Below are 25,747 nucleotides of genomic sequence, written 5' to 3'. Positions count from 1 at the left end.
TACTTAAAAGATAAAATTTAAATCAACCTTATTCACCAGTATTTTTTTTTAATATTTTTATTTATTTCAGAGAGGAAGGGAGAGGGAGAGAGAGATAGAAACATCAATGATGATAGGGAATCATTGATTGGCTGCCTCTTGTATGTCCCCCACTGGGGATTGAGCCCGAAGCCCCAGCATGTGCCCTTGACCGGAATCAAACCCGGGACCCTTCAGTCCACAGGCCGACGCTCTATCCACAGCCAAACCAGCCAGGGCTATTCACCAGTATTTTTTTTCCCTCATGAGCCTGCTCTTTTGAAAGTGTTTGTTTACAAACAGCATATATGATTTTCCCTTTAAAAAAAAAAAAAAAAAAAAAAAAAGAGAGAATTAGGGACTAAGAGCCAGTCAGCATTTCTGAACAGCACTGATACAATGATATCACCTGGAGTAATTATAATTCTAGACAAAATTAAATGTTTGTCATTTTGGTCTGCCTATATACCTTTACTGTGGGAGTATGTACAATTTCCTTTGGGCGTTTGGAAATCTTGAAAACAACTTGACCCTTTTGTGGATCTGAGGTTGGAAATCACTATTCTATATTCTTTTTCATGACATTAAAAAAAGACTTTTTATTATACAATTTAATTTAATAATTTATATGATTCTGCAGTTGCTTTGCAGACAGTACTAGGGGTTTACTTGGCCCTTCCTTGAGTTAGGGGGTGGTATTCCCGTCATGGCTTTATGTACTTTGCAGTTGTGAAACAGCTCATGCAGCACCTTTGAGCCTTAGCTGAAGGCATCGTGATACATGATTCCTTTAAGGTAGGCAGAGCCTAAATAAGCAATTTTCATTGCTTATTCTACTTATTCAGTTAGGTGTCTCGGATAACTTAGCTAGTTTTTAAAGAAGGTCAATGCCTATATTCTTCCTTCCTAAAACCTCTTAATTCTGATAATTGTCTTTGACACTAAGCAAAAGCCTCTCTTGCTCTCCTTTCTGAATTAATTAGTTCTAAGCAGTAAAATAAAGTGCTTGCTTTAGTTAGAGGTCCATCCTCCTATATAATAAAAAGGCAATATGCAAATTGACCCTCACTCCATCATGCCGGCACAAGATGGCTGCGCCCACAGCGGAGGTGGGGTTCCCATAACGAGTGATCAGCAGGGACCTGAGGTTGTGTGGCGCCGGGCCGGGGCACCTGAGGCTGTGCTCCCTGCCCGGTGGAGCATGACGGAGGACCTCAGGCCACGCCCCCCCCGCCCGGCTGGGCTTGACAGGGGACCTCAGGCCGCACCCCCTGGTGCTGGGCCGGGGGACCTCAGGCCAGGTACCTGAGGCTCTGCCCCCCCCCCCCCGCCTGGCACTGGGCCGGGGGACCTGAGACTGCGCCCCCCAACCCAGCGGGGCTTGATGGGGGTGGGGCTGGCCAGGTCTGGATCTTGCCCAATGGGCATGGGGCCGGCCGGGTCTGGGTCGTGTGATTTCGAGGTGCACGTGGGTGGGCAGGGACTTGACTCTGGGTCCCACAGCATGCCCCAGACTCTGACAAGAGGAAGATTTTTATATACATTTTACTAATTTTCTTTCATCTTTGACACTTCTATTATAGAGAAAGGGCAAATAGCAATATTAAAATATTTCCTCTAATTAATTTCCTTTTAATGTGCACGAATTTTGTGCACCAGGCCACTGGTTTGATCATATTAATCTCAGAAGGTTTAAAAACCTTTTTCAATTCCTTGCTTTGTCATTTTTCTGCTCCCTCACCTACTGGCTGGTTATGGACATTTGTTTTTGCATAAAGAGAGCTGCTGAAGTCAAAATTGAATTCCAGTGGGAGTTAAATGCAGTTAGGGACTTTTTAGCTGAATTGGTTGCCACATAGAGAAGCACAGAAGAAACTCTTTGAGGAATGCCCAGCCAACTGATGAGACACATTTTAACTTTAGTGCCTTCCTTGCAAATCTTTTCTCTGCCATCTAGGACTATAGATAGTAATTGATTTGTTAGACTTATTCTTCCTTGACTCAACTTTACCCATCTTTTGCCACTTTGGAAAAAATGTATCTAGTCAACCATCAAGCATCAACATCAAGACTATCAATCTATAGAAACAGAATAAGTTCTATGGTCTTTGGACATTTTTCCCTAGTGGATCCTTTATGAATATTATAGTAAAGGGTGAAAGAGAAGGAGAACATTAGGCATTTTATCTGAAAAATATAGTACAGTATTCATGAAGTCTGACAGCTGAGATAGGCTTTAACAATATAGGAAAGCCTCTGGAATTAGCCTTGGTTATTATAGAGAATATCTTTTGTCTGGGATTTGCTTCCAAATAATTGTAGGGGAGGGGAGCATGGGCCATGAGTTAAGCTGGATGAAGACTGCGTAGTGTTTTTTATCTTCTCTGCTTTTATATATGTTAATAAACAGGTTTTTAAAAAGCATCTTTCCCCAGAAAGTTTGGAAAGATAAAATATATTTCCTTATGAAATGTTCAGCATCCTTGATACTCAACAGTGTTGAACACAATAAAGATATTATTGTAGTTTGTATTACTGGGGAAGAAAATATTTTCTTGTCAGAGATAATTCTGAATTTAGTAAGTCATTTTTTTAATGTTATTGTAGAGATTATGGTATATTTATTAAGGAGCCTATTTTCTCAGTCTGGGTCCTAAGTTGACTTTGCTCCTAAAATGCTGACTTGAGTAAGTCAGTCTCTTCTATATTGTTAGGTTGATCACTCATATTAAGATATCAATGCCATTTGAGATACTATAACTTTAAAGCAAGTATTGGCAAATTGTTTTTTTGTAAAGAGCCAGATAATAAATATTTCAGGCATTAAGGGCCATGTATATTCTCTGTTACATAGTCTTCGCTTTGTTGTTCTTCTTTATAATTCTTTAAAAATGTAAAAATTCTTGTTATCTCTTTTGTAAGAGCTTTTTAAAAATAGGCAAAAGGCTAATTAATTTCAACTACACAACTGTTTTTTAGTTAGATGCTTTGAGAAATAAAAGTAAGGATACAAATATTTTTAAAGATAAAATTATGACCCTCATTCAAAATGTGTCAAATATTTATTTAACTCACTAATTAACCAGTTATTAGGAACTAGTAAAATGTTAAATTGGTCCAAATAAGAATTGGACTAAAGGAAATTTATATTCTCTACCAGACAACATTTATTTGCATTGCATCACCAACACTGTCCATAAGGTAATTTCCATCTCTTCAGAGCTGTAAAATAACCTAGCCAAAGACAAAGAGCCAGAGAATTGGATAGATAACACTAGGAAGTCCCTCGAAAAAAGACACTTAAAATCTTTTCCATTTTAGTTTTTCACAATTTTTGCTGAAACTTTCCCATCCTCTGGTGATCATAAATAATTCCTGAAGATTTTTCTTGGTCATAAAATGATTGGTGTCATTAGGTTTGACTGGATTATTTACATAAGTACAGTAAGAGTGTTAATCATACAGATATCCTTAAATTTTCTTTGCAAATCAGAGTCATACAGTTTTGAGCAATGATACTTTATTTAAAAAATTGTTTTTTAGAGGCAGGGAGAGAGAGAGAAAAACACACACACACATCAATCAGCTGTCTCCCATGCCCCAAATGGGCATCAAACCCACAACCTAGATATGTGCTCTCACTTGGGAATCAAACCTGCAACCTTTTGGTGTATGGCAACTCTCCATCCAACCGAGCCACCTGGCCAGGGTTTGAACTATTATTTAGGCTATAAGATTAACTTCTGTATGGAAGTTTTTATAAGGAATCCTAGAATGAACTTTTTTTTAAAAAATATATTTTATTGATTTTTTTTTTACAGATAGGAAGGGAGAGGGATAGAGAGTTAGAAACATCGACGAGAGAGAAACATCAATCAGCTGCCTCCTGCACACTCCCTATTGGGTATGTGCCTGCAACCAAGATACATGTCCTTGACTGGAATTGAACCTGGGACCCTTAAGTCCGCAGGCAGACACTCTATCCACTGAGCCAAACCAGTTAGGGCTAAAATGAACTTTTAAACACCTCTATTATTTACTACTAGAGGCCCGGTGCACGAAATTCATGCACGGGGGTGTGTGTCCCTCAGCCCAGCCTGCACCCTTTCCAATCTGGGACCCCTCAAGGGATGTCTGACTACTCGTTTAGGCCCGATCCCAGTAGGATCAGGCACAAACAGGCAGTCGGACATCCCTCTCACAATCCAGGACTGCTGGCTCCCAACTGCTCACCTGTCTGCCAGCCTGATTGCCCCTAACCACTTCTGCCTGCCAGCCTGATCACCCCCTAACCACTCCCTTGCCAGCCTGATTGATGCCTAACTGTTCCCCTGCCAACCTGATTGCCCCTAACTGCCCTCCCCTGAAGGCCTGGTCACCCCTAACTGCCCTCCCCTGCAGGCCTGGGTCCCCCACAACTGCCCTTCCCTGCAGGCCCAGTCACCCCCAACTTCGCTTCTCTACTGGCCTGGTCACCCCTAACTGCCCTCCCCTGCTGGCCTGATCACCCACAACTGCCCTTGCAGGTCTGATCCCTCCCAACTGCCCTCCCCTGCTGGCCTTATCGCCCACAACTGCCCTCCCTTGCAGGCCTGGTCCCTCCCCTGCTGGCCATCTTGTAGCAGCCATCTTGTGTCCACATGGGGGCAGCCATCTTTGACCACATGGGGGCAGCCATCTTGTGTGTTGGAGTGATGGTCAATTTGCATATTACTCTTTTATTAGATAGTATTCCAAGGTTAGGAAACCATGTCTAAGAAACTCTCACTAGATTTCACCTGCAGTGCTGATAAAGTTAGATAAGTTAATCTTATCTTCAAGTCCCCAACATTTGCTAAGGCTTACCAGGAAGTATGTGGCCTCCTTTATCACCTGTAAGCCGGGGACCCTGTAAATACAGGCATCAGGTCAGTTTTCCTGGGAAGGCTTCTTTATAGGCATTGGCTCCCTATATAAAGTCAACTATTGTTCCTTAATGTGGTTCTCTTTTGGTTTCTCACCCAACAGAAAATAAATATTTTTCATTCTTCAACACAGACCATCAAGTGGTCAACCATAAAAATCAAATTCTCGATCAGTGCTGCCATCAATGAGGGATAACTTATCAACTGTGCTTAAACCAGAAACAAAAGCAAAATCAGCAAGAGAAAGAAAATTTTTGAGAGAACCGGAAAGTCAGCAAAATTAAAGTTCTAGTGCCACATGAGATTTACTTTGGGATTCAAGAAGAGATATACCCAGGCTAATTTGCAGCTAACGAGGGCCACTTCTGTGGCAACTCTTAAATCCATTGGCATCTTGATGGAACCTCAAAAACTGTTCTAGGATAATTTTTGTTGTTGTTGTTAATCCTCACCCAAGGATATTTTCCCATTGATTTTTATAGAGAGTATAAGGGAGAGGGAGAGACACACAGAGAGAAACATCAATGTGAGAGAAACAGATCCAGTGGTTGCCTCCTGGTTGCCTCCTGCATGCACCCCGACCTGGGCTGGAGCCTACAACCAAAGTATGTGCCCTTGACTGGAATCAAACCTGGGACCCTTCAGTCTGTAGGCTGATGCTCTATCCACTGAGCCAAAACAGCTAGGCTGTTTTAGGATAATTTTTAAAGGTATAATCATGTCTTTCATAGAAATATACAATGAACACTTCTCATACACAGGGTCTACTTGAGACCCAGCCAACTCTTCAGGGCTGCTGTCTTCCATATGGTAGCTTATCCAATCAAGGCAGTTTTGATCTTATGGAGCTTTGTCTCAACACAGGCTTCAATGATCTCAATGGTAAGAAAAGAGGATAAAAGAACCTCACACAGTGTCTGGTTTGGCTTTCTGTGAGCAGTGAAATTACAAAAAATTTTTACTTACTTTTATGCCCATTTATAATTTCAAAATTTTCTATAATGAACACCATTGTCTTAAAAGAAGGGATATTAAAAATGCTAATAAACAGAATTAAGCAGACATCAGCTAGTGTTGATTCTAGTGGTGATGATTTTTTTTGACATTGTTTTTATATAAACAAATATTTCTCTGTTGAAAGCAAAGACGAAACTTGTGTTAAGTCATTAAATTTTTTATTAATTTTTTCTGAAGGGCCAAGGTCAGGGTTCTGTTCCTCTAGACACAGAAGAGGAATTTATGGAACCCTGGTTTCAACCCAGAATTTTCTTCAAATTCATTTAAGGGGCCCAACCTGCGTGGCTCAGTGCTTGAGCATCGACCTATGAACCAGGAGGTCACCGTTCCATTCCCAGTCAGGGCACATGTCCAGGTTGCAGGCTTGATCCCCAGTGTGGGGCGGGGCATGCAGGAGGCAGCCAATCATTGATTCTCTCTCATCATTGATGTTTCTAACTCTCTCCCTCTCCCTTCATCTCTGAAATTAATACAAATATATTTTTTGGAAAATTAAGGTGCTTTGGATTCTATTCAGAGGGCTTTATCTGATTTAAATGAAAGAATGCTATATGAAGTTGGTGAATACTGTTTGGAAAGACCTTCTTTGACCTTTCAGTACTGTGATAGCCTGAGCTTCCAGCTCTGTACTTAACTAGAACAGAAATTATCACAGCTTTAGGCTCATAGAAAGGACTGTACTATACTATATCAAACTGTTGTCATGTCCGATTTTTTTCTGCATACTAACCAGGGAGAAATGTTACTAGATATTATACATTGTACATGCTACACTGTATTTTGTAATCATTAAAATTCTTCCTATGTGCAGTCCCCAAAACTGTTTTTACAATAGAAGAAATAAAGCTTGTTTCTGATAGCTTGCCTAAATCCCGAAGTGAATTTTCAGGGCAGGAAGAGTATCCTTAAGGTGTTCAGTTCTTTCATGCAATATTGCATATATTCAATAAATAGTATGTGATAGTACAGGGACTTAGCATGGGCTTACAGTTGTGGTGTTTTAATCTGTTGCTTAAACTTCACAGAACTCTAATGCCTTTCATTCAGAAGAGCTTTTTTCTCTTTGTCCGTAAGAATAAGACTTTAGGGTCACATGTTCAATTTTCTTTTCCTTGCTCAATTTTCATTTAAATGGTTTTGTGAGCCTAATGTAAAAACAAGAGAAGAAACATTAGGAAAGCATGTAAGAAATCTGTTCTGGCAATCTTTTGTTAATCCTTTATCAAAGCATGGGTAGATTGTTTATTTCTTTGTATTTATTAAACCATGCTACCTAAATGGTGTTACTTTATTAGAATGTTTTAACCTTCTTTAAGTTGTTCTCTAAATCTTATTTGGTTTTAAGTGAGAAGACACATAATGTTGAATTAATGTCCTGTAGCTTTAAATCCAACCAGTTTGGTGCCTTTCTCTTATAAAAGATGCTCACAGCTCGAGAAGAGAGGCAGATACTGTTTGTGATCTCCATTCTCAAACTTCATTTGCATTAGCAGCTATAGCAAACCACACAGATGCACACTCACACTCACATGCACACGGATATTTGTTTGGCAGAAGCTTTCTGTTTATTCAGCACAAAGTCCTCCCAGGCTCTCAGATATAGAAAGCTCTAAGAATTGGTGCAGCAGACAGAACCGGAACTGTACATAGGCTGAGGTGGGCACTGCGGAGGATTGGCTATGCGGGATGTTGATGTGGTGCGGCTGTACCTGCCTGTTCTGTGAAAGGCCCTTTTCTGAGTCTGTGAAGGTGAGAGGCCCAGGGATCCGCGCTTCATTTCGGCTGGCTCTTTGGTGGGGGAATGAATTCCCAGTGGTAGCTGTCCTCATTTACAGCATTATTCTCGGAAACCAAGTACGTGCAGGCGTGACAGACTATGCCACAGCTCCTCTGCAGCTTGGAAACTGGGACAAATGGAAAGAGCTTATAGCCAAAAGAGGTTGTGATTTGTTTTCACGATCCAAGCTTGCTCTGGCATTGCACAAATGAAGGATGAGCTTTGTGGCAAGCAAAATCAGCAGACTGCCTGACAGGGGGTTTTGGTAAGATAAATGTGTTGCTTGTGTTTTGTTTTTGTTTTTTCTTGTTTTTGTTTGCTTGTTTGTTTTACTTTTCTATATCAGCTACATAGAATTGTGTCTGCAATAATTAAAACATTTTGCAGATTCACATTTGATTGAAAGGGATGGCTAAGGGAACCAAAAAGGAAAACATTATTTCCGGTCATTCAATTGTGACCTTCGGAGATAATTATCACGTTTTCTCAGATATCTGGAAACAGGCAGAAGCCAAGAATTTACAGAGCCAAGAATGCTAACAGATTATCTTTCCCTTCTTTGAACAGTCATATTTACACCCTTCCTCCACCCTACTTTTCCGCCCCTCCCCCACCCCTCCCCCTCACACCAGCTTTTTCCTATGGCCTGAAGTGGAAAAGAAAAAAATAAAGGCTTTCTGCTCTTACTGAGTTGTTGTCACTGGAACAGTAATAGGCTGAGAATATAAGTATGGAGGTAGAGGAAGGCAGGATGAGGAGTCTGCTGTTTTCATAGCTGTGTGTTGGTGAGCATTTGTCTTGGCTTCATCATCATTGCAGATCAGTATCAAGTGGATGTTAGTGCTGTATCTCTTTTTCTGTACTGTGATTTAATCCCTTTTATGTGTTCTTTTTTGTTTACTAGACCCCGTTTTATCATTATGAAGCCTTTTTCTGTTGCTATTAATACATATTAGCTTTTATTAGAGTAAGAAAGTAGGCCTGAAATACTTATGGACTCCAAAATATATAAAGACATTTTCTCTTTAAATCTAGGTTTTGCTTTCAGCACCTTCTGGAGTCTAGATTTTTGAATCTTTACAAGTTAAAGAAATGGGCAACATTAGATCTGTGAAATCTTACCGGAATCACCTTGCTCTAATCTGCTTTAAGTTGGATCCTGTTTTTTATGTTTTGCTAAGCATGAAGGTTTACTTTTCCTCATGCTAAATGACTTAGGCAAGTATTGCTGGAAGGTATAGTACCTTTTATTAGCCTGCCTCAGATCTTGTTCTCGGGCCCTTTGTCTCACTAGTAGAGAGAGCCAAACTTCCTAGATGTTTAGAATGGGCATTGAAGAGATCCTGTGCCCTGACGTTTTGCTGAATCATTGGTTATGTAAGCCTTGTAACCACAACTGTCCATATACTTCATTAGGTAACTGGGCAGGTGGTCCCCTTCCTGACTACTCACCTTTTCCTCTCTTAACATCCTTCTCCTTCCTTAACCTTTTTTGTTAACACTTTCACCAAGTGAATTTTCAAGCAGTGGACAAACCTTTTCTTTTGTCTTTACTTGAATTGCCATGTTAACTGTGTTTTCATCTTGAGTATTGATAAAATTCCAAATTCTGTATTCTCTTGACTCATGTAACATATAGTAATAATACTTTTCTTCATTTATGACCTGGTTAAAGTAACAACTTCTTTTTCTATCTTTGAGAGCTCAGTTCATATGCCCATGTTCAAGGAATTCTTCTATGACCTCCCAATTGTTAACGTAAGAAACATTCAAACCTGTGAAGAATTTTTGTGTGTTTATTTGAGCAAAACTGTTGATAATTGCCAGAAAGCAGAATCTCAATGGATTGAGATAATGCTCTGGAGAATGGAAGTTTTGTACCTCGTTTTATACATTACAGTCAAAAGAGGGAGATGTAAGTGGGTTACATGAAATCTATTGGTGATAGATTAGGGAGGTGGGAAAAAGCAAAGTGGGGGTGGGGGTGGTGGGTTCCCTGGGATTGGATAAAATGATAGACACATACTTCCTTTACTTAGGTCTGTGCAGGACAGTTAATGGTCAACAATTAACTGAATAACAATGAGCGGATTTGTGGTGCTTTGAGGGGTCCAGATAAAGGGAAATTATTTTGTTAATCAGGCATGTTATCCTAGATGCAAAAAGACAAAAGGACAGGCTTAGTTAAGGTGAATATTAACCTTTGTTATGGAAAAATACTGCCTTAAGACATAACTACCCACCATAAACTGCTTTTAGTTTTAAAAAAAGTTTTAATTTCAGACCATCCTTTGTGGTTACTTTAGGTCTCTAAATTTGCAAGGCTGCAATGCAGGCCCTCCTTGAGCTAGTCAGGTTAGCATGTGGCCCCTTTTTGTCCAAACAATCTAAAGTAGATTTCCCTCCCTTACTTTATTCCTTTTCTCACATCACTTTGTTCTTTTTCTTCATACCATTTTCAACAATTTTTATTATTTGATTATTGGTTTTTCTGTCTCTACCACTTTCTCCCCCTCAGTCCTAAGCATTGTGAAAATTGAGACTTTGTTTTGTTCATCAGTATATGCCCAAGCACCTAGCAAAATGCCTGGCTGAGAGTTGAAGAAAGGACAAGTACACAATATTGCATGTGCAACGGCCCTATGGTGAGAAGAAACAGAATGGACCGAACAGGCTGAAAAAGGCCAGTGTGACCAGAATAGGGGAAGCATGCTCTAAGATGAAGCTAGAGAGAGATCCAGAGCCTAATCACGTAGGACTAACTTAATAGACCCTTTTCAAATTCTTGTTCTTAATATTTGAAGATTTGTGGGAAGCTACTAAAATAATTTAAGCATTGGGTGATTTAGGACTTATTTTTTAAACAAATTCTCCAGCTTAACTGAGAGTCTTAAGTGAATGCAGATAAATTGATTATTCAGAGTGAGTGATCCAGGAGAGAGATGACAAGGTGGTGGCAGCAGAAATAGATGGAGAGTATTATAATTTGATGGAATTAGGAAACTAAAATAGATAGGACTTGATATTGGATTTGATAGAGGTAGAAAGCATATGTCAAGATTGGTTCCTGGGCTTTGGTTTGGTTTGGACTTGTGTAACCTGATGGATTATGATGCTTTTCCTGAGATACAGAATGCTTTAAGAAAACCAGTGTTAGAGGATAATTGTGGAGAATTGTGGTTGTGGTTTGATATAGTCAAGTAAGTCTAGATTCAAAACAGATTATATAACTCTTACCATTGGGAAGCCTTCAGTGATATCCTTGGAATAAAGTCCAAAATAGTAGTTTAGACCTACCTTCAGAGCTCATCTCCCACCAAAGGCTCTCCTATGCCGTACTTTTACAGCCTCTTGAACCATTCAGTTACCATGAAGGTGTTATTACATTTCAGCTTCCAGACCTTTCCTCCTAGGCTGTCAACCTGAAATGCCTTTTCTTCTCTTTTTATCAAAAATTTCTTCCTTCAAAGTTCATTTCATTTGTCACCTCCTCCAAGAACCATTTTCTGTTCCCTTTCCTCTTTTTTAAAAACAATATGTTTTTATTGATTTTAGAGAGAGAGAGAGGAAGGAAGAGGAATAGAGAGATACAATGATGAGAGAGAAACATTGATCAGCTGCCTTCTGCATACCTCTTACTGGGGATCGAGCCTGCAACCTGGCCATGTGCCCTTACTGGGAATTGAATTATGACCTCCTGGTTCATGGGTCAACACTCAACCACTGAGCCACACCAGCTGGGCTGTGTTTTGGGTTTTCTTAATTAAAAATATGTTTTTATTGATTTTTAGAGAGAGAGAAACATCGATTGGTTGCCTTCTGTTAGCACCCCGACCAGGAATAAAACCCACAACCTTGATATATGCCCTGATTGGGAACCGAACTGGCAACCTTTCGGTGCAAGGGACAACAGTCAACCAACTGAGCCACACCGGCCAGGGCTGGAAACGTTAGTTTTAGAAAACTATTATAATATTAATTTTTATTCTATCAAAAACCAAACATTTGTTTTTGCCACACCTCCCACTAACCTGTCAAGAGCTTAACTGATGTGGGGGGAGGGAGCAGGGAGCTGATTGATCTTGTTTTAATGGAATTTGAGTGGGAACCAGTGATTTCTTGGTTCATGGGTCAACGCTCAACACCAAGCCACACTGGCCGGGCTCAACTTAAATTCTTTATGCTTCAGTTTCTTAGCTATAAAGTAGAAATGATAATAATACCCATCCTGTAGTATTGTTGTAAGAATTAAACAATTTAGTAAGCATACAAAGAATTTAGGACAGTGTCTGGCACATAGTAAGTACTATACTATATATCATGGGTCCTCAAACTTTTTAAACAGGGGGCCAGTTCACTGTCCCTCAGACCATTGGAGGGCCGGACTATAGTTTAAAAAAAAAACTATGAACAAATTCCTATGCGCACTGCGGGCCCGGGACGAGTCGGCTGCTAAGCAGGACAGGCAGCGGCACCTGGCGGGCCGGATAAATGTCCTCGGCGGGCTGCATGTGGCCCGCGGGCTGTAGTTTGAGGACCCCTGTCCACAACTCTCTGCTAGTGAAGGCAATGGGCGGCTTCCAACATTTCCTCTCTGAAATCAATTAAAAAATTTTACATATATATATATGTATATGTATATGTATATGTATATGTATATGTATATGTATATGTATGTATGTATACACACACACACACACTAGAGGCCCAATGCACGAAATTCGTGCATGGGTGCGGTCCCTAGGCCTGGCCGGTGATCGAAGTGCGAGCATCTGGCATGGAAGGGCAGGTTCTAGCTGACCTCTGGGCCCTGGGCAGCACCTGGGCCCCTAGGTCCCTGCGCACCCCACCTCCACCTGAGTCACAGCACCCGAATCCCGGAAAGATGCAGTGAGCAAGACAATGCAAGCCGGGACGCAGCGTGGGCCTCTGGGCCACCCACCGGCGCCACATGGAAGCCTGATGGGCAGCACGTGCTCTCCAGGCTGGATCCTGCGCGAACCCACGGGGAGCTCGACTGGCCCCTGCGGTCCTGGCGGCTGCAGCCCAGCTCACCCAGAAGAGGCCACGTGGGTGCAGGGTGGGCCCCTCACAGGCACCCAGCACCTTGAGTGCAGGGGGCTTCCCTGGCACGTGAGCCCTGGCGTCCTGGGGGAGGGTAGCAGCGGGAGTGAGAGCGAGCTTGGTGGATACCCCGCATTCTCACCACACCTCCGTCCCCATCACCCCCACCCCCAGGTAGCCAGCAAGAGGTCGCAGGCCCCCGTCCAGGCGCCTTGGGAGGTTGGTCACCGCCACCCACCCCCCATTCCAGCCCAGGGCCTGGCCCTGATAGGGCGATCAGGGCCTAATCAGCAGGGTGATCGGGCCCCTACTCACATCCACCTAGGCCTGGCACCACCCACTCACCTGCTCCACCATCCTGCCACGGTCTCTCTCTCGTCAGGGCCCATTGGGGCCAGCAGCACTGCATTGCTGTTGCCTGCCATGTTCCGCGCTGCCCCCTGGTGGTCAGCGCACGTCATAGCAAGCGGTCAAACTTTCAGTCAAGTGGACAATTTACATGTTAGGCTTTTATTATATAGGAGGATATATACACAAAATCATTGGGGGGGGGGGGGGCAGGGAGAGAGCAGGGCCTAAAGTGGTTCTTAGTAGAAAAAGGAAGTTTGAGACAAACTAGACCAGGGGTGGGCAAACTTTTTGACTCGAGGGCCACAATGGGTTCTTAAACTGGACTGGAGGGCCGGAACAAAAGCATGGATGGAGTGTGTGTGTGAACTAATATAAATTCAAAGTAAAGGAGCGGAGGGGAGAGCAAGAGAACCCTCCGCTCTTTCGGCTCCGCGGACCAGATAGAACAGCCGAATGGGCCGTATCCGGCCCGCGGGCCGTAGTTTGCCCACGGCTGAACTAGACTCTAGTTCCAAATTCAGAAGTGACCAGGATTATTATCATGAGTATTATTTGTATATCAATGATTTTTCAAACTTTAAAAAAAAAATTAAGCAATAAAACTTTGTTTTATTTTTCTAAGCAAAATTTCTCCATCATACCTATATAAAATAGATGAAAACAGATAATCAGGATTCCAGGAACTCTGTTAACTTGGCTCCACTATTCTCTTTATTGGTGATCCAGACACATCTCCATAGAACCTAGTATTGTTCCATGTACCCAAGTTCTGTGAAAAAGTGATTTCTAGGACTTACAGGAAACACTCCAGTCTGTACAAGAATTATTTATCAAGTGAGAAAAAATTTTAGTGACAACTGAAAAGGCCTGATTTTTAGACTATAAGCTGAATCTTGATTTTAGTTCCAAAATAAAAAATAGAATACTTAGAGAAAAAGCTTTTTGTCTGTGGACTAGTAGAACTTAGTCCATTTTTATTTTCTACTGCCCCCACTTGAGATCTCTCTATTTCATAGCACAGCAAACTAAATGTCAGTCAGAATTGTACATGAAAGAATTTCTCAATAGAGTGAGAAGGAAGGACATATAATTTCTACAGTGAGACAGTGGAGATAGGCGAAAAATACCGTCATGATTAAGATACACTTTCTGCACAAAATGCTAATAGACTGTGGGATTTCTTTTCTTTTTGTTAGGGATAAGGTGGGGGAGTTGGCAAAGTAAAACCTCAAGAAGATAACAAAATTCAAACCTAGAGTTATATGTCTCCTAAGGCAGGACTCTTTCTTCTGTTTTACTTCCTCAACACAATCTGCCTGGAAGAAAAAAAAAAACACTGATAAGACCAACCAGAGCATCTTTAGGTTTATTATTGATTAGAAGAAGATTCCTGTGTAGTTCTTATGGACAAGATTATGAATCTCTATGGATTACTATTTATATTGGATTTGGAGGGTGCTCTCCCCAAAATCAAATATTCTATCCTATTGCCCCACTAAGTGCACTTGAATGAACCACACACTCCAATTTTGGTTCAAAACATGGCCAGTTTATCTCTGAGATAAAATTTTTAGTGGAACAGTGGACTGGGTCTGCAGCATCAGTTTACATCGCCCATTCTATGAAATAGGCCCTGGAAAAGATCCACTTTTAGTTAAGTTTCTATTTGTTTTCAGATTACTTACGAAGATTTCCACTCTCTCCAGCCCCTTCTTTTACTCTAAAAATGTCGCCTTAATTTTCTCAGAAATGATGTAGATTATTTAGTGTGCAGAATATGAAATTTCCTGAAAGAGAGCTAATACTCTATAAAGCATAGATAAGATGACTTTGGCATATTAAGGTAGGGGCTGTCATCTTTTGAAGATAGTAATGTCAAGTCAGAGATTTCTGAATCTATTCTAGTTAAAAATTTGGATTTTGAATAATGAACTAGGTAAGGAATAGAAAAAGATAACATCTTGAATGCTTACCATGTTTGGCAGGCATGATCTGATTTAACACACATTTTACATATTTTCAGATAATCTCATGAGACAATATTAACTCCATTGTGTAGATGAGGAAACTTAGACTCAAAGAGCACAAGTAGGTAGCCCAAAGACATACAGCTAATGAGGAGGCATGAAGCCAGATTTGAGCTTAGGTCCTTTTGCCCTTGTCCTTGCTTTTTGCACAATATTGCCTTTAACATGATTGTTCTCAAAGCCAGGTGTTGCCATGTTCTGACACTTTCATTCACTTAGAGAAAATAGATAGATTTTTAATATGTTTGCAAATGAAAATTATAAGCCATTATAAAGCTTATCTAATACTCTGTCCTAGATGGCTCTACTCTGCCCCTGATTAATTGGTGTTTTGAGGTGTCTGTTTAAATGTTACTTTGGGCTGTTTTCTGATAATTCATTTAGATCAATTAATAGATAATTTAAGCCTTGCAAATGAATTCTTAATAGTAAGAGACAAACGGCAAACAAAGCAGTAATGTCTGCTTGTTATAGCAACAATTAGATATGAATCATAGCTTTGTAGCATATTGCCTAGCTTATAAGTAGTCTATATATAATATGTTTTTTCAAAATATATTTAACTGACTGAATTTTGGTCCTAGATTTTTTTTTTTAATTGATTTTTTACAGAGAGGAAGGGAGAGGGATAGAGATTAGAAACATCTGTCAGCTGCCTCCTGCACACCCTCTACTGGGGATGTGCCCGCAACCAAGGTACATGCCTTTGACCGGAATCGAACCTGGGACCCTTCAGTCCGCAGGTCAACCCTCTATCCACTGAGCCAAACCGGTTAGGGCCCTAGGTTTTTTTCTATACAAATTAATTCTAACCTCAGCCATAAATGTCTTTGACTTGCTACTTTGATGGATATGATCAGATCTGTAGGCCCTCAGGATATCAGGGCAGCCCTATTGAGTAGGTGATACTGCTATTGCTGTTGTCAAACTGCCTTGTGGTAAGGTAGTAGGAGGCACCTCAAAGTCAGTTCATCAGTAAATTAGTGATAAAAATTCTACTTTTTTGTGTTGTGAGGACTGGAAGATAAGCTAACCAGGTGCCTAGCCATAAGACCAACTATTCAGAAATGTGACTATTATTATTTTACTGTAGTGTTGAATTGCATTATTCCTTTTGTTTAGACTCTCTACATATACACTGAGTGGCCAGATTATTATGATCTCTGAATGCATAATAATCTGGCCACTCGGTGTATATCCTATATAATAAAAGACTAATATGCAAATTGTCCCGTTGACCAGGAGTTCAACCAGCAGGCAGGCCGGCCAACTGCCCATGTCCCCTCCCCCTGGCCAGGCTGGCTGGACTCTACCCATGCACAAATTCATGCACTGGGCCTCTAATATATATATATATTAGAGACTGAGTGGCCAGATTATTATACATTCAGAGATTATAATAATCTGGCCACTCTGTATATCCCTTGTCTGTGCCTGAAATGTAAAAGATTTAGGAAGGAAGTGTGTAAGATCCTCCCTCCTTCCAACTGGTGGGCGGAGTTATGACGTTACCGGCGCCTGCCGCCGAGACATTGAACCACCAATCAGCGCGTGCTGAGTGCCCTGGGGCCCACCCCTTCCCGTTCCGTCCTGGGCCCAACCCCTTCCTGTTCCTTCCCTTTAAAAGGACTCTCCACCCACGCACGTGTTGCTGTCTCTTCTGAACTGCAGGAGGCATCGGGTTGGGTCCCTCCTTCTCCTCCTGTCCCCGTTTTCCTGGTTTCTCTACCTCCTCCGTAAGGAATCTCGCTCATTACTATGGAATAAACCTCCTTTTAATATATCTTGGTTTCCGACTCCCGTTTCCTGCGCCTCGAACCTTACAAAGTGTTAACATAAAAAACCATTAAAACCTGTAAAGAATTTTTGTGAGTTTATTTGAGCCAATCTGTCAACAATTGCCAGGAAGCAGAACCTCAATGAATTGAGATAATGCTCTGGAGAATGGCAGGTTACATCTGTATTTATACATTGCAATCAAAGGAAGGGACCTAGGTGGGTTACATGAAATCCATTGGTGATAGACTAGAAAGGCGGGAGAAAGCAAAGCAGGGAAACCCCTGGGATTGGATAAAAAGTAAAATGATAGACACATACTTAGGTGGGTGCAGGAACAATTAACATGATAATGAAATTTGTGGTATCTGTCGCCCAGCACTTTAGGTTGTGCCCCAAGGGGTCCAGAAAAAGGGAAGTTACAAGTTACTCAGACATTTCAAAGGATATGTTATTACAGATGCAAAAAGACAGATAGGCTCAGTTAAGGTAAAGGTTGACCTTGTCAGTGAAGATACCAGCCTAGGATGTAACTACCCACCATAACGGCTTTTAGTTAAAGTTTAATTTCAGACCATCCTTTGTGGTTACTTTAGGTCTCTGAGTTTGCAGGACTGCCATGCAGCCTTCCCTGAGCTTGTCAGGTTAGCATGTGGCCCCTTTCATCCACAGAAGTATATTCTGGAATCTTTTAATATTTGAATTTTTTTAAAGAACCAATTAAATGATATAAAAGTAATAGCCAGTAATAGCAGTTACTCTGTGCCTGGTACTGTTTTGAGCACTGTTGTATTTATTGACTCATTTTATCCACACAGCAGTTTTCTGAAATGGGCATTAATATTATCCCCATTCATTTTACAGTTGATGCATTTTACAGTTGATATAATGAATCCAGATGGAAAAACCTGCTTTAGGAAGGGAATCTTAGCATATTCACCTTAAGGATATTCAGAATAGCCTATCTGAATTAAGTTTGGTAGATAGGAAGAATCCAAGCAGGAGACTATTAGCTAGAGTCGCTAGACTCTCCTAAATCCCATTGTTTCTGGGTTGCCTAGCAGGAATTTGGCCAGGAGAGTGTTTCACTCTTTCTCAGCTACCTGTGAATTGCCTATCTCCTCTTCAAAATCCCAGACCCATGCCCCCTTTTCTCCTTTGGCCATATAGTGTGTAAGTCCCTACAGCCTAGTTTGTTTCCGGACTCATTATTATGACACCCCTGATATAAATGTTAACGTAAAAAAACATTGAAACCTGTGAAGAATTTTTGTGAATTTATTTGAACCAAACTGTGGACATATGCCGGGAAGCAGAACCTCAATGAATTGAGATAATGCTCCGGAGAATGGCGGGTTACATCTGTATTTATACATTGCAATCAACAGAAAGGGATGTAGGGGGTAACATGAAATCCATTGGTGATAGATTAAGGAGGTGGGATAAAGCAAAGCGGGGAAACCTCTGGGATAGGATAAAAAGTGAAATGATGGACATGTGCTTCTTTTACATAGATGGATAGAGGATAGTTTAACATAATGAACTGTTGATAACAGTAACAATGAGGGAACGTCCTGGTGCCGTTTGTTGTTCCCTGAGGGGTGGGGGTGGGGGTGGGGAGAAGGGAAGTTACAAGTTACCCAGACATTTCGCAGGTTATGTTATCTTAGAGGCAAAAAGACAAATGGGCTCAGTAAAGATCTAAGTTGATCTTTGTCAGGGAAAATACTGGCCTAGGACATGACTACCCACTATAACCTGTTTGTAGTTAAATATTTAATTTTCAGACCATCCTTTGTGGTTATTTTAGGTCTTTGAGTTTGCAAGACTGCCATGCAGGCCTCCCCTGAGCTTGTCAGGTTAGCATGTGGCCCCTTTCATCCACAGTAATAATAAATCTTGAACTTTTTTCTCCTCTTAATCTGTCTCTGTTAATTTTATTATTAGCCCAGCTAGAACTTAGGTGGGAGGAAAATTATTTTTTTTTAGCTTAGCCCCCACAATATGGATAACCTAATATGCTAGCAAAGGCTGTTGGAAAAAAGAATCACTTTTCACTTGGTGTCTTCATAACTCATGGCTAAGTCAGGCACTTCCAGTGCTAAGTATTTGTATCTCTAAGGGCTTCGTTCACAGCTGACCTATAATTCTACAGTTCAGTATATCTTCCTCTTTCCTCCTCCACTCCTGCCCCTCTGTCCTCTGTTCTCCCCTCCACTCCCTTCTGCTTCCAATTTCTCTTTTCTCTCTCTCCTTCCTTTTTTGAGGATAGTGCCTGCCACAATTGGGAGTAGTTAGTGAGTAATCCAGTGACTCATGGTTTCAGGTGTTAAAACTCTCTTCCTGCTGAAGCTGTGGGTTAGTTTTCTCTGGAAGCTGAGGACTGGGTTCTGTCAGCTGAGCTCTTGCAGGGGAGCCATGCACTGGAAGGACATAGCCCAGGTAGGAAAGAAGTCAGATTAAAGCCTGGTTTATTTCTTTAATTATTGTGTAGAGAAAACAACTCACATCTCAACTGATCATTTGTAAATAATTGTATTAAAAGTTTGTTCGGTTTTTTTTTGTTTGTTTTTTGGGTTTTTTTTCCAGTTCTAAAGTTTCTAATCTCTTGCCCTAACCGGTTTTGCTCAGTGGATAGAGGGTCAGCCTGTGGACTGAAGGGTCCCAGGTTCAGTTCCGGTCAAGGGCATGTACCCAGTGGGGGGTGTGCAGGAGGCAGCTGATCCATGTTTCTCTCTCATCAATGTTTCTAGCTCTCTATCCCTCTCCCTTCCTCTCTGTAAAAAATCAATAAAATATATATATATAAAAAAGAAAGATTCTAATCTCAAAGCCATCTTTTCACCAGTATAGTTAATTTTTATCCTCCCAGAGTAATAGTTAACTTGATTTCCATATCTGTATTTCTTTAGACAACAGATTACATATAAGTTGATATTCAAATGAATAACAACCTAAGAAAACTAAACCATACGTACGCTGGTAGTTGGATCAAATTATATTTCGTATTTGCTTCCCTTTTATATTTTTGTAGATTTTGAGCTATTAAACATAAGTACATAGTCAGGGTCATATTATCTTTTATCAGTGGAAGTGGGGTTCTTGGGGTACCGCTGGAATAAACATTTCCGGAGGCCCTCATGAGAGGGTGAGATATGATAGAAAGCTTTATTTCCTTGGAATTATACCCCTTGGTTTCCAAAGTCCCATTTCTCTTAGTTCAGTCATAGAAGAAGTATAGCTGGGGTTTCAGTAAAGCTAGAAGCAAAGCCAGTGTCTAGAGTTTCCTTTCCATGTTGGAGCCAGGCTAACTGAGTCTATTAGTCCATTGTGTATGGGGTCCACATGGCCATGGACCATGTGGGGGAATGCAGGGGAGCAGGAACAAAAGAGCCCCATGAGCCCAGAGTCACAGGAGTCCCAAGGAGCCAAGAGCACAAGAGAGCAAGTTTCTTTGTTCAGGAAATTAAGTATCCAAATTTTGCTTGAAGTTGCCACCCCTATTCTGGGCAACTATCTCTGTCCCCAGATATGATTGACAGTCAAGTATCTTCCCTATGTCATCCCAACTTTACTGGGCATGCTACTATCTTCCCTTTGTCCAATCCCCTTCCCCCAGTGTTTTGTGGGGAACATGCCTATAATACATGGCCTTCCCTTTACTCTTTTCCTATCCTATCTAATAAAAGGCTAATATGCAAATCGACAGAACAGCAGAACGACTGGTCGCTATGATGCACACTGACCACCCGGGGGAGACACTCAACACAGGCACTGCCTCCTGGTGGTCAGTGTGCTCCCACAGGGAGCCGGGCTCACGACTGGCGAGCACTAAGGACCCACCCCTAAGCACTAAGCCGGGCACACGGCTCTGTGGCAGTGCTAAAGACCCCTCGAGGGATGTCCACAGAGCGGTCCCGGGCTGGGAGAGGGTGCAGGCCGTGCCAAGGGAACCCCCTCTACCCCCAGTGCACCGGGCCTCTAGTTATTAATAACTAGTTAATTACATTGGTATCAATATTACATACTGTAATTATGGGATCTGAAATCCCATTCAGAAAGAAAATCACACTGGGAACCCTGTACAACCTAAGAGAGTGAACCTAAAGCACTGAAGAGTTGAAACTCTTGGCAACTTGATTATCTGGAACTTTGGCTCATCATCCTCCCTTCTGCTGCCTTCCTCTGGTCTTTTCACTGCTAGTTAGCATGTACCTAAAAGATGAATAGGGCAGATGGAGGAAGCGATACAAAACAGTTATTGTAAAAAAAAAAAAGAGAGAGAGAGAAGAAGAAATAAAAAGAAAAAAAAAAAGTTATTGCACTAGCCCTTAACTATTCTGGATGGTGTGTTTTTTTATTAGTGGAGTATAATGTCATTTTATTATTCATTTTGGTTTTAAATTATCTTTTGATTTTATTTAAAGGCACAATATTTCTTTTGTGTTCATCTAGAAAGAAAATAATATTGTCTTACATCAACAGTAATATATTGAATTCATTAATGAACTCAGCGTGTTTTAGAGTTAGAGATCAGCATAAATTCTGTTCAGAAGGCAAACAGGAGATACAACCAAGATGAAAAAAAAAAGAATGCATGTCTGGACTGGCAAGTTAATTATTAGCATTTTATGAACATTTCAGAATTGGTATATTATTGTCATTACAAAAATGTAATTCAACCTTTTTTAATATGAGAGTAACCTATATACAGTTCTTCCTAGCAAATTGCTGATGATGACAGATTAGGGATGGGAAGCAAGGAAAAGGGTGTGCTCTCAAGTCTCCAAGATGGTAAATTTGTAATTTGACATGCTTACTGGGAATTTTTATTACCTGGAGTATTTATTTAATTATGTATTTCTGTTATTGTTCAATAGAAAACAGTTCCTAAAACCTTTCTGCATAGGCCCTACTCTAATTCACTACCACAAGCTATATCCAATGGCACCTTCTTAAAAGACTTTTCTCCTGAGTTAGATAAACTAACCTATCCCCTGCTTTGGCTAACAGTTTTGAAGTATAATAGTTTAAGGTTTCAGATCTGAGCAGCATGTCTTTTTCTTCAACTCTTTTTAATGGTTGCTTACCTGTATGAAAGGATAGTCATTGTGTGTGTGTTTTGGAGTCTGTTGCCTAATAAAAATTGTTTCCTGGTTCGAACTCATAGAATTTGGCCTCCAAAAGGTCTGAACTTAGTCACTGACTTTTTAAATTACTTACCTTACTGTCTCTGTCTCTAATGTTCACATAATGTTGCCCAAGTTTATCACAGTTGCTTGTGTCTTGGAATTTTAACTCTCAAGAGTGTACACATTCATCCTTACCACTTTCAGCAGTATCTTCTCAATCTTACCTGCACCTGTATCCAGCTACCAATAAGTGTTTCTATTAGAATGGAAAGAATGATTCCATTGCCCATGACATGATTTGGACCAAAAAATAAAAATTAAAAAAAAAATACTGTGATAAAAATTGGATTTTTATATCTAGCCAGTAAAATACTTGTTCTCACCAACATTTTCAGATGACCGTAATCTTAGAACATGGGTTGGAATTACAGTGATGTCTGAATACTAAAATGATTTTTATATAATTAAATTGAAATGCAGATGTACCTTGTTTTACATAGATATGCTTGTAAACAAAAGTATGTGTGAAGAATGTAAATTAACTTATGCTTTAAACCCACTAAGGAGCTTTGTTATTTCAAGATATACTGTACAAAAAAAAATAAAGATATACAGTACTAAATCCTCTAACAAAGGAATAATACCCCAGTTTACATCTTGTGTAAATCTTTTTTCATTTATCTGTTTTGCTTAAAGCAAAGTATACTGGATTGTCCTGTTGATTCTGGAAAAGCAGTCTTCTTTGGGGCTCCTTTTAACATCCACTTTTTGCTTTGATGCTAGATCGAGCGGTTGGAAGTAAGCAGCCTCGCCCAGACTTCCAGTGCAGTGGCCTCCAGCACTGATGGCAGCATCCACACAGACTCTGTGGATGGAACACCAGACCCTCAGCGTACAAAGGCTGCAATCGCTCACCTGCAGCAGAAGATCCTGAAGCTCACAGAACAAATCAAGATTGCACAAACAGCCCGGGATGACAACGTTGCTGAGTATTTGAAGCTTGCCAACAGCGCAGATAAGCAGCAGGCTGCCCGCATCAAGCAGGTATTTGAGAAGAAGAACCAGAAATCTGCCCAAACCATCCTCCAGCTACAAAAGAAGCTTGAGCACTACCACAGGAAGCTCCGAGAAGTGGAGCAGAATGGGATCCCCCGGCAGCCAAAGGATGTCTTCAGGGACATGCACCAGGGTTTGAAAGATGTGGGAGCGAAGGTTACTGGCTTCAGTGAAGGTGTGGTAGATAGTGTCAAAGGTGGACTTTCCAGCTTCTCCCAGGCAACTCATTCAGCAGCAGGGGCAGTGGTGTCAAAGCCCAGAGAGATCGCTTCATTAATTCGGAATAAATTTGGCAGTGCAGACAACATCCCTAACTTGAAGGACTCTTTAGAAGAAGGGCAGGTGGATGATGGGAAGGCTTTGGGAGTGATTTCAAACTTTCAGTCGAGCCCAAAATATGGTAGTGAAGAAGATTGTTCTAGTGCCACTTCAGGCTCAGTAGGAGCCAACAGCACCACTGGAGGCATCGCTATAGGAGCATCTAGCTCCAAAACAAACACTCTGGACATGCAGAGCTCAGGATTTGATGCACTATTACATGAGATCCAGGAGATCCGAGAAACCCAGGCCAGGCTAGAGGAATCCTTTGAGACCCTCAAGGAACATTATCAGAGGGACTATTCATTAATAATGCAGGCCTTGCAGGAAGAGCGATATAGGTAAGTTATATGGAATTAAAATCCGAAATTACTTATTTTGGGGTTCCTTCTTTGGCTATTGTGGGTGGGGCTGGCTTTTAAAGATCTTTAGTAGAGTATCTTTCTCTGGAATGTCCAGAGCACTTCAGATATGTAATAGGATGTCTGCATGAGTTCCTGTCATAGAATGCAAATGACAGACACAGCAAAATTAAATAACTCCCAAGGTTACACACCAGTGAAGCATTGTAGTTGAGAGGTGATGATTACTGTAGCTCTCCAGTCTTTCATTCTAGTTTAACACTTTCAAATGAAGCCCAAGGTTTCAGAGGCATTTCACCTATTTATTTATAATTACAGAATCACAAGTCATTGCAGCCTGTATCTATACTACATTGAATTCAAAAGATTTGTTATAACCCCCAACTCTGTATAAATCAAAGACGTAGCCCGTCCAAAATGTAATGAACCTGTAGCTATTGGGGCTTAAGCACATTTATCTAGGCAGTTGGTGTAGAAAGATTAGATTGGAAATAAATCCAGATAAGCATGTCTGTTACCTTTACTATGAATTGGCAAACATTTGAATGGGGATGAACTTAAACATGTGAAATGGTTCTGCAATAGTTAGAGAATTCTCAAAGGACTAAATGCTTTGAGTTATAATCTGTGCTAAAGGTAGAAGCTAATAGCTTTTTTTGTTTCATATTACACTCTATATTCATATTAGACCATTCTTAGTTGATCTTCAAATTGTGTGTCTTTTCCTCTTGTTTCCATCACATGCAGATAGAAAATAATGTCCACCATGTAGTACTTAATCAGATCCAAAGTTTGTCAACCAGAGACAAACCACCTCACTGATACAGATTAAGAGCTAATCTCATGGGAGCCACAGGTTTGGTTAGGCCTTGAAAGATGTTTGTTCTGGTTTTGTTCCAGTTTCTAATGAGAAGGAATCCTCAGTAATTCTACTATATCAAGGGTTGAACAGGCAATCTTTTAAGGTTCCTTTCACCTCTTTTTTTTTAAGTGATTTTTTTTTTTAAGTTTGCTTTTATGAGATAACCTCAGGGCCTGAATAAATTATTCATGTGAATCAGTAAGATGAGTGAAGAGTTGCAGCAGCAAACTCTTTCACATGGTGAAAACGCTTGTCAGTAATTCAGTCCTGTCTATTATCTTCACTCTTCCATCCTTTAATTCAAACTTAAGACTTTGTGAGAAAAGGAAAGGGGAGGGGAGGGGAGGGGAAGGGAGGGGAAGGGAGTGTGGGAAAGAGAAAGGAAGTTCTAAAAGCAAATACATTACCATTCTTAATTCATTGTTTTATATATTCTTTAATATACTTAGAAGGCAATATCTAAAGCAATGAGCAATCTAACAAATATTCAAGTAGACTAAAAATAAAACACCTGGTCCTTTGTACCATATTATATTTAAGTCTTACATTCAAATTCTTGTTCTACTCTTGAAAATTGGGCAAGTTTCTTAACGTTCCTAAGTTCTAGTTTCCACATCTCTAACATGGGAAAAATAATAGTCCTTCATAAGGTTACTGTGACATTTAAATGAAATAATTTATGCAAAGCACATAGCTTGGTGCGTGGCCCAGTAAGTACTTTGTTGATGTTAAGTAGCAGCTGCTACTGCTGCTATTAAAATATACCCCTTTGAACCATGGAGACCTGGGTGTTCCATAGTTAGTTGCTCAAAAAACCAACTGCCTGCTTTGACCCTTTTATTTTAAATGGATAGCAAAACATTCCAGTTTTTAAATTCTTCCAGTGTTTAAAAATTCATATAGAGTTGTTACGTCTTCCAGTCAGATGTAGGCCAATGTGAGAAAATCAGAGAGGAAAACAGATCTCCCAAGACCCACCTATGTATACATTTAAAATAATTCAGAGACAGGACAGAACTTTAGCTCCATACCCAGTCTACCTCTTTCCTAGACAAAAAGCTAAGCCTCTGGGAGAGTAGAAAT

The 25,747-nt window shown here is 40.7% G+C and overlaps 1 protein-coding gene across 6 annotated transcripts in view; it reads left to right on the top strand.

Annotated features, from left to right (window-relative positions):
• The window catches only part of TMCC1 (transmembrane and coiled-coil domain family 1), a 165,617-nt gene that overhangs the window by 113,755 nt on the left and 26,115 nt on the right, over positions 1-25,747 (top strand). For 4 of the 6 annotated variants that reach the window (XM_080675590.1, XM_080675587.1, XM_080675585.1 and 1 more), the window contains one exon: positions 22,850-23,781. In XM_080675590.1, coding sequence (XP_080531716.1) covers positions 23,246-23,781 — 536 coding nt within the window. In that variant the 5' untranslated portion in view covers positions 22,850-23,245. Of the gene's footprint in view, positions 1-7,380; positions 7,982-22,849; positions 23,782-25,747 lie in introns of those variants that run through there. The other 2 variants (XM_080675588.1, XM_080675589.1) reach the window with 2 other exon arrangements.

This window comes from Plecotus auritus, assembly GCF_963455305.1.
Source record: "Plecotus auritus genome assembly, chromosome: 6".
Lineage (NCBI taxonomy): Eukaryota > Metazoa > Chordata > Mammalia > Chiroptera > Vespertilionidae > Plecotus > Plecotus auritus.
The sequence above is the reverse complement of the archived record's forward strand: the minus strand, read 5'-3'. Positions and strand labels throughout refer to the sequence as shown.